We start from the raw sequence: 14559 nt of genomic DNA, 5'->3' as shown, positions 1-14559 counted from the left end.
AAATGCATAACTTCACACTTCCTTCATTATACTCCATTTGCCATCTTGTTGCCCACTCACTTAACTGGTGTATATCTCTTTGCAGCCTGTGTCCTACCCACAGCTTACTTTTCCACCTACCATTGTATCAGCAAATAGATATACTACTGTCTCTTCATCCAAGTCATTAACATAGATTGTAAATAGCTGAGGCCAAAGCACTGATTCTTGCAGCACTCCACTATTTACTGCCTGCAAACTTGAAAACGCCCCGTTTATGCCTGCTCATTGGTTAACAGACAAGAAGCAATCTATCCATGCTGATTACCCCCAACTCCATGAGCCCATATCTTGCCAATTAACCTTGTGTGGCATTTTATCAAATGCCTTTTGGAAATCCAGGTGTACTAAAATTTACAGATTACCGTTATCTACCTGACTGCTCTAATAAATCTGTCAAGCAGAATTTCCCTCGAGGAAAACCATGTAGACTTTTCTAATCATATTGTGCTTTTCTAAGTTTGTTAAGAGTTCCTTAATAGACTGCAACATCTTCCCAATGACTGATGTTGGGTTAACTGGCCTGTAGCTCCCCATTTTCTCTTTCCCTCCTTTCTTGAAAAGCAGTGTTAACATTTGCCAACTTCCAATCTGATGGGACCATTCCAGAATTTAAAGGCATTTTGGAAAATCATAACTAGCGCAACCACTGTATCTGCAGCTATCTTAGAACATCAGGTCCTGGAGATGTCAGATTTTAGTCCCTTATGTTTCTTCAATATTTTTTCTCTATTAATTTCCTCACTCTTTTTAGCTCCTAGTTTACTGCCTATTTCTGGATTGAACTAGTGTCTTCTACTGTGAAGACAGACAAAATATTTGTTCAATGCCCCTGCCATTTCCTTATTACCCATGATAATTTCTCCTGTCTCTGCTTCCAAGGGACCAACATTTACTTCAGCTACTCTTCCTTTGGATATACCTATAAAAGCTCTTTCAAACTCTTTGTATTACTGGCTAGTTTACTCTCATTCTAATTTTTTCCTTCAACTTTTGGTGGCCCTTTGCTAGTTTCTAAAACATTCCCAATCCTCAGACTTGCTACTCTCTTTTGCAACATTGTAAGCTATTTCTTTCAATCTAATACTATCCTCAACTTCCGAAAGTGAGCCACGGATGGGTCATTCTGGCTGAGTTTTTGTTTTTCAAATTAATGTATTTTTGTTGAACATTTTGAATTGTTTCTTTAAAGGTTTCCCACTGTTCATTTACCAAAATACCTTTTAGTCTATTTATCTTAGCCAGTTCTCCCCTCATGCTTAAGTAATTAGCTTTAAGATTCTTGTGATTAGAGCATGTCACTTTCAAACTGAACATGGAATTCATGGTATTATGATCACTGTTTCCCAGTTGATCTTTTCCTGTGACACTGATTAACCCTGCTTCATTTTACAATACTAGATCCAAGATAGCTTTATCCCTAGTTAGTTTCACATGTTGCTCCAAGAAACTGTCCCAAAAACCTTCTACAAGCTCATCTTCTAGACCACTCCTGCCAATTTCATTGTCCCAGTCTATAAGATTAAAATCCCCCACAATTATTACATTGCCTTTGTTACAAGCTCCAATAATTTATTTTTTAATGCTCTGTCCAATGGTATAACTACCCTTAGGGGGCCTACAAACTACTCCCACCAGTGTTTTCTGATTCTTGCTATTCCTAATTTCCACCCATACTGATTGTACTTCATCTTCTAAGACCAGATCCTTTCTCACTAATGCCCTCATGTCATCCTTTACCAGTGTTACCCCTCCTCCTTTGCAATTCTGTCTTTCCGAAATAGTGTACCCTAGAATATTCATTTCCCAACCTTGATCACCATGTAACCACGTATCGTTGATGGTGATTAGATCTAAATCATGTACCTCCATTTGTGCCACTAGTTCATCTATCTTATTACAGATGCTTCACGCATTCAGATATAGAACCTTTAAAAAAAAAGTTCCCTTATTTGATGTACAATTTGTGTTAAACTCCGTCCCTTCCTGTCCATTCTGCTGGTCTTCGTTCACATCCTCTAGTCTTATCTGCTGGCTCACTCTTCAGTTTGTATGCACTGTCCCTTCCTGTCACACCCCGATCATCATCCTTATTGCTATTTTGCACTCTTGCCTTCTCTCTCTAAACTATCGCATCTTTCCTCACCCCGACTATTTAGTTTAAAGCCCTCTCTACTGCCCTAGTTATATGACTCACCAGAATACTGGCCCCATTGTTAATCATTGCTAGTCTTAGTGAATCTCTGCAAGGGTAGATTACAGAACAGCCATAGTTTACTGGAATAAAAATGCACTGCACTTGGTGGTCTGGAGACTGCCCCACATATTTAGCTGATGTCAAGAATGTTAGAATCCAGCATCAAGATACTGGACTCCAAGTATCAATGAGCCCCAATTATTTAAGTGACAACTACTCCCTGGGTTAACAACCATCAAGGGTGAATAGTGCCAAGCTAGTACTTGATGCAACACAATTCTGTCTCCTCCTCACATTCTGGTAATTTACTGATTCAATGTGCATGAGGCTAACTCAAAACAACAATCTCACATTCCACTGGGGAAAGGGTCCCAACAACTAGTCAGCAGAGTGAGAGCAAGGCAAACGTCACCCAGCAAGTGGCTAGAGCAGCATTGCAGTAGTTCAGGACTGTGCCATCCACCTATTCTCAGCCCATGGTCCGAAGAGTAAAACCCAAGGAGGGGACCATTGACATCTAGTTACCACATTCTGCATCTACTAGAGAGCTTATTTACAAACAATGTTGAATAAAAATGACCTGTCAAGATAGGGGCCTAAGACAGAGTACTGAATAATTAAGGATCAACTCACCACATTCTGGTCAACATAAGCCTTCTCAAAATAGAACTTGTTCCAAAAATCTAGTAACCCAAGACTGCGATATTTAGACTCTAAAGCAAGTCAAGCAACTTGCCAATAAAGTCATATAGAATAGTTACTGCACTTACCTTTTGAATTACCTTCCCAAATGGCCAGAAGTAATATCCAGCAAGACTGCAGCACAGCTTCCCTGGGGGAACAAAAAGCAGAACTGCATTTTGTGTGTTTTTTTTTTTAAATTGATGTCTTTTCCTCCCCACACTCCACCCCCTCTCCCTAAACAGTTTAAAAATAAAGCATCCAACAGAGGATGAAGATAACTGAACATAAAAATAGATACGAAACACTACTAAACTTCACTAGGACAAGGACGCGCACAGTCTTAAACTTGTCTTTACCAGTTTAAATCTGAAATATGGAATGATTTCAGCATAGGGAATGTAGGCAAATCTTTGGAATCAAGGATGAAGATGCTGGATATGAAAGTAAGGAACAGAGAAAGAAAGGGAGACACAGGAATTGTAGGTTTTCCCCTGAGAAGAATGAGCCAGGATGTTCCAAAATGAGAGTCATCCACAGCTGCCTTTTGGGTAAACTTCTGCCAACCCTTGAAAGGGTAAATATGGTTGATTTAAAGTCTGAAAGCAGGTCAGTTAGGAGATCAGAAGTTGTACGTATTACCATTTCTAGCTGACTGACATCCAGCTTATAGCATGGGCAATGTCTACTAGAGCAGGGTACAATTATGGAATATAAATTCGCCCTCAGGAAGAATGTAAGGGGAAATCCATTAAAAGGAACAGAGAGGATTATTCACCACAATTAGGAACAGAACCAGTGACCACAAAAAGGAAGTAAAGCTAAACACTGCAGTCTCCCCAAGCACCCACAAAAGGGGAACAGAGCCTTTTTGTTGCATCTAATTACTCAAGCTAACGTGAGCATAAAGTAGCAAACACAAAGAAAAAAGGGGATTAAATCTCTATAAATGCGATGCAGAATAGGTTGTTATGCAAACCAGTCTTCAGGTAATTTGGAATATAAACCAGACTATTTAAAAAGGGAAATCAGGAAGCACCTTTTCCACACAAAGGGCAGTGGAAATCTGGAACACTCTCCCCATCGCACCACCCCCACCAAGCCAGATGAAAGGCTGTGGATGCTAGGAGAATTGGAGCTTTAAAGGCAGAAATGGATCAATTTTTGTTGGGCAAGGTGCATCACAGAATAATGAGCAAAGTCAGATAAATGGAGTTGAGGCACCGATCAGTTGTGACCTAATTAAAATAATGGATGTTCCAAAGGGAAACCTGGCAGAGAGCTGGGTGCCAACAGGCAGTAACCAAACCAAGTAAAGAGGGAAGAGTAAGGTGAAGAGAATGTCAGTGACAACCTGGAGTTAATGTGGCAAAACGCTATATAGACCATTCAGTTCTGGGCACCGCACTTTAGGAAAGATGTGAAGACACTGGAGAGAGTACAGAAAGGATTTACAAGAATAGTCCCAGGGAAGAGGAACCTCTGGTATGAAGATAGATTGGAGAAGTTGGAGAAGGGGTGGCACAGTGGTTAGCACCGCAGCCTCACAGCTCCAGCGACTCTGGTTCGATTCGGAGTACTGCCTGCGTGGAGTTTGCAAGTTCTCCCTATGACCACGTGGGTTTTCGCCGGGTGCTCCAGTTTCCTCCCACAGCCAAAGACTTGCAGGTTGATAGGTAAATTGGCCATTATAAATTGTCCCTAGTATAGGTAGGCGGTAGGGGAATTGAGGGAAGGTGGGGATGAGAGGGGGTAATGGGATTAATGTAGGATTAGTATAAATGGGTGGTTGATGGCCAGCACAGACTCGGTGGGCCGAAGGGCCTGTTTCAGTGCCGTATCTCTAAATAAATAAAGTTGGGACGGTTTTCCTTGGAGAGCGGAAGGCCGAGGGGAGATTTGATAGGAGTATTCAAAATCAAGAGGGGCCTGGACAGAGTCGATAGGGGAAAACTGTTGCCACTTGTGAAAGGATCGAGAACAAGAGGGCACAGATTTAAAGTGATTGGCAAAAGAAGCAAAAGCGACATGAGGAAAAACTTCACACAGCGAGTGGTTAGGATCTGGAACCCACTGTCTGAGTGTAGTGGAGGCATATTCAGTCGAGGCCTTCAAAAGGGAATTAGACTTATCTGAAAAAGGAAGAATGTGTAGGGTTACAGGGAGAAGGCAGGGGAATGGCATTAGGTGAATTGCTCAGAGAGCCAGTGCAGACATGGGCCAAACGGCCTCCTTCTGTACTATAACAATTCTGTGATTTTGATACTAAACCTTCTCTCCCACCAGAACAAGCAGGAACGTAAAGAACAAGAACCTCATTTGGTCAAGACAAAGAGTATGCAATGGTTTGTAACCATGTATCACAATGCCCTAAACACAGAACTAGGACTGGGATTCATTTAATCTGTTCATATTTCAAGTTCAAGAGCCCAAGCAGAACTTACCGTAAGGCACTCCCACAACTGTAACAAACATAATTACAGCAATTAGAAGGTACAGCAGAGCAACCCACCATCCAAACAGCAGAACATACAACAGGTTGCCAAAGGTAAACAAAGATCCTGAAAGAGATAAAGAAATTCAGATGAGTCAACTGCAGCAGCACAAGAGGTATGATTTTATAGAATTTAAAAGCTAGAGTATGTTCCACAAACACCCAAAGAAGGGCATCGTGAACACACCAACAGCTCAAGTGCATACACTCCAGCCTTAAGCCAACAATGATGCAGTTTACTGAACTGAATGGAATTTGTTTAGGCGTGTCCAGTATATTAAGAAAACAGCTCAAAAAGCTGGTAAAGTGGAGAGGTCACAGGTACTGGCAGCAGTTCTAAAAAAATCAAAAACCTAACTGTTACGATAGCTTTGGGGATAAAGTCAGGATCTGCTGAGAGCACCAGGGCACGCAAGCCAGAAGATGCCAGGTTTGATTCCTGGTTTGCAGAATTAGCCAAGCTCAGCTAGTGAAACAGCCGGGAGTCTAAAATTAAACAGTGGTGGAAGTGCACAGCAATCACCACCTGTACAGAGCAAAAGGTGGCCAGGTCACAGAGCCTGCTGTACTTGCTCCCTACAGCAATCCAGTGACTTGTGCTTGAAAGAGCAGAAGTTAGTGAACCGAGTAATGTACTACGATTCACCAGCTCTAGGTCCTGTACATGTAAATATAATCTTGGTAAGCCAAGTGCAGATTTACATTCAGTGCCTCATTTCATCTGGTGACCACTATTTCTTTGCTCAGTATGAACAGTTCCAATAATCAGTCTTTAAAACTGGTCCCACCATGAATTCCCAAACAGTGGAAGAGGTGTGGGCAAATTTCTATTTTCTTTTAAATAAATTGGGACCCCTCTTTTCAAAGTGTGCCTTAGATCACTTGATAGAACACAAAAACAATGCAGGTTAGTCCAGAGCTCTAGACAATTGTGCAATTCAACTAGTGAAATAAAATTAGTTGGACTCCAAAAAAAAAAAAAAATTCTCTGGGATATAGTGAATAGTAGTGACAGACTAGCAACACTTAATTGGTCCTTAGACACAAGAAATAGGTGCACACACCCCTTCGAGCCTGCTCCACCATTCACCAAGATCACCTACTTCAACTTCACTTTCCTGCCCGATTCCTCAATTCTCAGTGTCCAAAAATCTATTTATTTCTCTTGATTATACTCAACCTTTTGAACACCATAGCCCTCTCGGGTACTGAACTGCAAAGATTTACACCCCTTTGAAGAACTGAGTGTTTGAATCCCTCCAATCAGGTTTCTGCCCTTGCTACAGTATCAGAACAGCTCTTCGCCACAAATGACATCCTATGTGACTGACAAAGGTAAACTCTCCCTTCTCAACCGATCTACAGCCTTTGACACAATTAACTACATCATCTTCCTTCAACACCTCTCAACTGACATCCAGCTGGGTGGGATTGCTCTCAGCTGCTTCCACTCTTATCTAGTGGTAGCCAGAGTAGAATATCATTTGCAATGGCTTCTCTTCCTGCTCCCGCACCATTACCTCTGGTGTCCCCCAAGGACCTATCCTTGGCCCTCTATTTCCCATCTACATGCTGCCCCTCGGCAACATCATCCAAAAGTACAGCATTAGCTTTCACACATACAGGGACAACACCCAGCTCTACCTCACCACCAACTCCCTCAACTCCTTCACGGTTACTAAGTTATCAGACTGCCGAACCAACATCATTACTGGATGAGCAGAAATTTACTCCAATAAAATACTGGGATAACTGAAGCCATTGTTTATGGTCCCCACACCAAACTCCATTCCCTAGTGAATGACTCCATCCCTCTCCCTAGCAACAGTCAGAGATTAAACCAGTCGGTTTGCAACCTTGGTGTCATTTGACTCAGATAAGCTTCCAACTATATACACTTGTGCCATCACCAAGACCGCATATTTCCACCTCCATAACATTGCCCGACTTTGCCCCTGCCTCAGCTCATCTGTTGAAACCCTCATTCAGGACTTTGTTACCCTAGCCTTGACTATTCCAATATACGCCTGGCTGGTCTCCCACATTCCATCTTCTGTAAACCTGATGATCCAAAACTCTGCTGCCCAGGGCCCAACTCACACAAAGTCCTGTTCACTAACCTACATTGGCTCCTGGTCAACTAATGTCTTGATTGTAAAATTCTCATCTTTATTTTCACATCCCTCCATGGCCTTGCCCCCTCCCTATTCTAATCTCCTCCAGCCACACAACCCTCCAGGATATCTACACTAATCTAATTCTGGCCTCTTGAGCATCCCCAATTAGTGGCTATGCTTACAGTTGCTGAGGCCCTAAGCTCTGGAATTCCCTCCTTGCACTTCTCTTCCCTCCTTTAAGAAGCTCCTTAAAACCTACCTCTTTGACCAAGCTTTTAGTCATCTGACCTACTATCTCCTTGCATGGCTCAGTGTCATTTTGTTTCGAAATGTTCCCGTGAGGTGTTTGAAGACACTTTATTTCATAAAAGACACAAGTTGTAGAAATGTCTTCATCTCAGTCCTAAATGGCCAACCTCTTAACAAAGACTGAGCCCTTGTACTACATGCTTCAGCCAGGTGAATAGCTTCTCAGCATCTATGCTGTCAAGCCCTCTCAAGGATTTTATATATTTTCAAGGAGATCATCTCAATTTTCTAAATTCTGGAGAATACAGGCCCATTCTATTCAAAATCTCATGAGGACAATGCTCTCAACCCAGGCATGTGAACCTTATTTTTCAAATATGAATTTCACAACAAGACCTTTTGCACTGGTTTTGTTTGGTTTGCCTCATATCAAAAGATCACCCAACACCATATCCAAACATCACTCCCAATCCCACCATACGCCAGAAAAAAACCATGCTTACGTCAGTGAGATAGGCAATATATTAAAATAAATTGAGTAACAGTTCAACACAGATCTGCATAGCTTCCACTTACAGTTGCAAAGGTAATGCAAGAGGAAAGAACATTGAAAAACTTCATGCAATGCATTACCTGAATGTTTGATGACATTTAGATCTGAATATAGCTCCTTCACTATTGCAGAACGGTCTTCTAAGGGTCTCTGTGTCACATGACTCTTCCATTTCTTGAACCCGAACTACAAAGTTACAAATGCAGATTGTAACAAGTGTACCAACCACACCTCATGTAATGAGCTCTTCCCTCTCTCTACCCTAGGATTACAGAACAGAGCACTGATGTCCCATACTATAGAATAGGATATAGGCCAACCCTTGCTGCCATCCCCCAATACAATGTCCCATATCTATCCTCCCAGTTTGGGACCCTGGCTCTCAAAACTGTAGAATTTTAACTCTGCCTTCTCTCCCATGATCTACATATTTTTAAAGCCCAAGCTGAATATGGTTTCTCACTTGATTCTTCTCAACATCTGGATCCTGCACTCTGGGTCTAGCCCACTTGATCCAGATTTCTCCAAAAGGAATCATGCTACTATACAGATGAAATCAAACTATAGCATTCTTCTGGGGTCTTCCAGATCGTCGATTAGGAGAGGAGAATGACCTGCAGCTGAAGTTCTCCAATTTACAGGTTACCTAAGACTCTTAGGAAGTAGTTTCTCTGAACAACTTTTACCTTGAAAGCCAGATACAAGGCTAATACCCAAAATACAACATCAAGAGTTGGTGTAAAAGTGAGCTGTCCATTTTACTTCAGCCCATATACTTCAACAAAGTGGCTACCAAGATCCTTGGAGAAAAGAAACAATCACATTTTCTGAGAGAATTTTAACTGTTTTAACAGTTTAATGCTATGGAAAGTCCATCAAAACAACTTAACATTTCATTCAAACTTTCAAAAAATTACAGGAATCCCCATTGCACTGGGAATACTGTGGAAGCATATGAACGGTGTCCTATGATGCAGCCAAATTTAGAAATCTTTTGATCAGAAAGTACAATTCCTCCATGATATTAGGGAGATGGTGTTGCAGTGGCAAGGTCACTGGACTAGTAATCCAGAGGCCCAGGCTAATACCCTGGGGACACTGGTTCAAAACTCACCATGGCAGCTAGTGGAATTTAAATTCAGTTAATAAAATTCAATTAGTTAATAAGAAATCTGGAATTGAAAGCTAGTCTCAGTAATGGTGCCATGAGACTATCGATTGTTGTAAAACCCCACCTGGTTCGCTAATGTCCTTCAGGGATGAAATCAGTCAACCTTACCTGGTCTGGCCGACATGTGACTCCAGACCCACAGCAGCGTGGTTGACTTAACTGCCCTCTGAAATGGTCTAGCAAGTCACTCAACTGTCAAGGGCAGTTAGGGATGGGCAACAAATGCTGGCCTTGCCAATAATGCCAACATGCCACGAAAGAACATATCCGATAAAGGAGAGTATTTTGAAATGTGCTCCTTAAAAAAAGTCTCTCCTGAAGCATAGAGAGCGAGATAATTGCACAATATTTTTCAATGTCTTTCATTTGTGGGTTTTCAAACTATAGGTTTGAGATACCTTGGGTGCAGTCATTTTCTGCTGAACTCTTCCAGTTATGACTAAATTTTGGTACTTTCTTTGGCTGAGAAAGTGACTGCATGAATTCATCAAGAGTTTAAGTTCGAAACGCATTTAAGGGGAAAAACTAGAAAAACACGAGTGAGAGGGGAATAGAAAGATGTACTGATAGGGTAGGGAGAAGTAAGGCGAGAGGAGGCTCATGTGGAGCCTAGACATGGCATGGACTAGTTGGGCGAAAATGATGCAAATCTATGTTGCAAATTCTACAAAATTCATTTACACAAATTACTAACTGGCATGAGAAATTTATCTTGAATTGGGTATAGGTGGAGGAGGGGGAACTAGCATGTATTGGGACCCAAGTACAAATCGATGGATGAACCTGACAACTTCCCCAATCAGCACTGAGGAAAAGTATGCCTTTTGTTAACATGCACTGCCAAAGTTAGGGAAGGTGTTGGAGTAATATAATGCATCGAACACAGCTCAACCCCAAACTCAAAGCAGCACATTTTCTTCAAGCTAGGCAAGTTTAGCCTTTCCCCACATTTACCCCCAAGGGCCTCTGGCACCATAAGAGACTGCATCAAGCTCATATCAGTAACCAGCTGAACTTTTAAACCTAGGAGGAAGTAGCATGCTACCTACTTTGGCTTAAAATCTCAACAACTGGGAGGTCAGCAGCATATAGACTTGGTCAAAAATTTGGATCAGAGATCATCCTCAAAATAAATGAATCAGACCAAGCTGCAAGTTAACAGTAACAGTGAATTGCTGGTATGTCCATTGCTTTCACTAGGAACCATGAACTTTCAACTGCCCAACTTAAGCAGTTTAATTTGTCTTCAATTATGGATGTAGGTACAAATTAACAGTGCTGGAATGTCACCATCCGCTGATACTGATAAGCCATGAACATCCCACTGACCTTGTAGTTATTAGCCAGCTTCTGTGCCTCGACCTCATTTTCTGCTAGCAGCGTAGTCTTTGTGGTCATCAGACAGTGCGGACACGTTATTCCTTCACATGAATGATTCTGCGTTGGAGTCGAACAGGTCACTGCAACAAAACCAAAATACGATTTAGAAAGGAGGGAACAGTCAACCCTTTATAACTTGCCACCGTACGTGGTGCGACCTCATGTGAACATGACAAAGACCAACATCTGAATGGGGAGATATACACCATTTTTAACCAGTCCAGAAATATGAAAGCGATTTTACTGAATCAATCATTCTATTATTCACGGATAATTAACCAATGGGAAGGGGAAAGAATACAATATGCAGGAAAAGTCTATTACACACTGCTCCTAGTCCCCTTGTAATTTCTGGAATGCAAATATGTTAAGCCGCTGATATACACATATCTCTAGTTATGCAGATAACATGCATAAAAATGTTTTTAAACTGATCAGACACCCATATTCAGTCACACCAGACTCCTGCCACTCAAGAAATTTAACACAATCTGGTCTTCTAGTGGTGCATGGGATGAGAGCCAATCTCCATGTAATGGTAGCTCCTGTAACCGAACGATCTGCTGAATTAACTTGTTCTCAGATGGACACAAAAACCCATTACTGATAACCTAAAGATTAACTGTTGATAATGCTGGTCATTGGAAAGGATTAGAATAGTTTAAGCTAGTGATTGGAGGCAACATTGAGTATATGGGTAGGAAAGAGGGTCCTCAACAGTGCCAAATAATACTGCTACTTCACTCATGAACAAGTGACTAACTTCAGAAGGAAGTCAAACCATTAAAAAAGTAGTCATTCACACCAGTTGGTCCTCACTAGATGCAAGGGGAGAGAACCATGCAACAGGCAAAGCCATGTATTAATAAAACCTATCCCTTGGTCTAGTCAAGCTTCAAACATTTAGTTGGGGGAGGCAAGTGGGTGGGGGCAGAAGATGTTGAGATCTGCTGAACTAACCTGGGAATAATTTTGGTGTGAATGGTGAAAGGGTGTCCATCAGGTCAGTCTGCAGATGTAGCCCACAGTGCCTGTCCCAGAGGGTCAGAGAATAGGGAGGTGCTTCTGCTCTTTGCTCACACTCCCTCCCAAAGTCTATTGATTTAAAAAAAGTCCTCAGTAAGCAGTTAGCGAAATATTCTACGTTAATCTCTATACCCACAACAAAAGTCACAACACAACCTTCCAAGTTACCAAGTTCAAGTAGAAGTTATAGTGAGGTAAATATGATAGTGAACTGCTTGCCTTTGTCATGACTATGTGGAGTTTTGTTCAACAGTCAGAACTCACTACAGTTTAGCGCGAGTACAAATAGAAATATTTCCTGAGGAACAGGCTTGGCAATTGCTAGTTAATCCAAAGAAGTGTCATGAAGACCCCCACTGCCAAGAATGAGGCACATTAATTTTGCCATATGAATATTAATTTTAAACTGTTGCTGGAGTGAAGAAATGACTTTTTTTTTTATACAAGAGATCACCAGACACTTGGCTGGAGGATATTGACATACTAAAATACAGTGCTTGGAGACACAAAAGAATTGCTCACTAATTCAATTAACAGAGATTAGGCTGGGCAATGGTGATCCACATCTTGTCAGGGTGGGAATCAGCACTACACCCCAACCACTCCCCTCCCCTGCCCCCCATCCGAGAGCTTTGGAATCCACAAACGAGAGTGTTTGTCGAAAAAAAAACTTAGTCGTATGACTAACCTGGAGGTTTGGATTGTGCTCGCAGGACAGTTTGGGGTCAGACTGCAGTTTGCAGCTGAACCAGGAACAAGACGGCCTCTCTCCTGGCTGGCTCTCACTTTCTCACAAGCCCACTGAAGACATGAGAACCTCGAGGAAAGACTCCTACATCGAAACAATTTAAGCGTGCACTGGGCCCCAACGAACAGCAAGACATACCAGCAACCAAAAACTCAAACTCAAAAGGACTAACTACAATTCATCTATTGCCTCAAACTTTTCACCTTTATTCTTTTCTACTTTTTCTGTCTACCTGCATGTGCATTTATCACGTATGCATGCCAGCATGGTCACATCGCGTATTCGTAGTCATTAACCGGATTAGAGTTGAAGATTAATAGATTTAAACAAGAAAGGTGGAAGTTTAAGAAAACCTGCCTGATTTCTGTGCATTACAATTGGAAAGCAGTGAACAAGGGTTCACTAAGGGAGAGCTAAAAACATGGTTTCTAAAATTAAACCCTGTTACGGTTAAACCAGGCAAAGGCTGAGAGGGAACCCCTAAACCCCTTCTCACCTGGTCACAACAGAAGAGAAACACATTGTGCATTGAACCTCTGTGTATGGAATGCACAGGCTCACTCAGCTTGTAAGTATTGTGCTCAGAGTGTACATTGGGGATGTCAATACCAGAAAAGGAAATATTTTCCCTCACTGGGACACAAATACCATTTACACTTTCCCATCATGAACAGTCCCATGAGATTGAAGCAAGACTCCACAGCACAAACTGGCAATAGATCATGATGAACTGGGCAACGCTGCCAAGAAAAGGTCACACAAACAAGTCCATAAAAAAAAAAAAAGTCTATACCATACGACAGCTAGAGCTCAGAATTAAACTTCAACGGTCCCTGGGGAACTGCATTCTTGTGAGAAATGAATGGATCAGGAGAGAAATGGAAAGATGAATACAATTCCATTGGGCAGAATAACAACATTTCAGGCTGAGTTCAAAGTTTCAGGACGGTCATGGAACCATTTTAGTGGAGCAGATTTGAGCATGAGATTCCGGTGTACATGTAGCAAAATAGTATATTCCAGGTACTTGCAGCATTCTCCCGATAGGGAAACCTCTGTTGCTGGAGATATCCATGCTGTCTTCCTTAACAGTGCAGGAAGAGCTATCCAAGTGTAGGAAGAGGGGAGACTGTAGTTTCAATCTCACCAATGCTGCAGACTCTCTGCATCTCTGTTCATAGCCATAGCACCAAGTGGCTTGTTGTGAACCCATTCTGGCCTTCTGTCTGTGGGCACCCTTTGCAAGCACTGGTAAATATAGTCCACCCTGCTTTCCATGGGGGAACCAAAAAAAAAAAAAAAAAAAGAGGTGGAGGGGGCATGGGCTTATCAGCTGCACCAACATCTACAGGATCTGTAATCTGTAACAATCATAGTCCAGGTCAAGTTGCACACTTTGGACAAGTGTAGACAAAGCTACTTCAGTTAAAGGAAGGCTGTTACAGGTGAGCAAAGACACAATGGGTGCTATGTGCAATACAGAAGTTTGCTTCTTAGTGTCATTCTACTCTCTGATCATTTGAGTTGAGTCAATTTCAGGAAAATACTGAAATTACATATTGAGATGTATAGCCGATCTCCCAGGTACACTACTGGGCAATTCTGGTCACAATGATTCTGGCACTTGAAACCCTATAGCTTGACAAGTTGGATGTGGAAAGGGAGTTTCCTCTTGTTGGGGAGTCCAGAACTAGGGAGCACGGTTTTAAAATTAGGGGTTGCCCTTTTAGTACAGAGAAGGAGAATTTTTTTTGTCCCCTGGAGGGTTGTGCAACTTTGGAATTCTCCCTCAAGGTGGGAGAGGCAGGGTCATTGAATATTTTTAAGGCAGAAGTAGATTGATTCCCTTGTCTAACAAGAATCTATGATTATCAGCAGTAGATGGGAGCATGGCATGCGAGACA

At 41.9% G+C, this 14559-nt stretch overlaps 1 protein-coding gene across 2 annotated transcripts in view; it reads right to left on the bottom strand.

Moving 5' to 3' along the window:
- cax1 (cation/H+ exchanger protein 1) overlaps positions 1-14559 on the bottom strand; it is a 62275-nt gene that overhangs the window by 36224 nt on the left and 11492 nt on the right. The window contains exons 1-5 of one of the 2 annotated variants that reach the window (XM_068059421.1): positions 11842-11950; positions 10831-10961; positions 8411-8516; positions 5362-5478; positions 3007-3068 (exon numbers count right to left, since the gene is read on the bottom strand). In XM_068059421.1, coding sequence (XP_067915522.1) covers positions 3007-3068; positions 5362-5478; positions 8411-8516; positions 10831-10961; positions 11842-11881 — 456 coding nt within the window. In that variant the 5' untranslated portion in view covers positions 11882-11950. Of the gene's footprint in view, positions 1-3006; positions 3069-5361; positions 5479-8410; positions 8517-10830; positions 10962-11841; positions 11951-14559 lie in introns of those variants that run through there. The other variant, XM_068059420.1, reaches the window with a different exon arrangement.

The sequence above is a fragment of the Heterodontus francisci genome, chromosome 27 (assembly GCF_036365525.1).
Source record: "Heterodontus francisci isolate sHetFra1 chromosome 27, sHetFra1.hap1, whole genome shotgun sequence".
Lineage (NCBI taxonomy): Eukaryota > Metazoa > Chordata > Chondrichthyes > Heterodontiformes > Heterodontidae > Heterodontus > Heterodontus francisci.
This window is presented reverse-complemented; position numbering and strand designations above follow the sequence as displayed.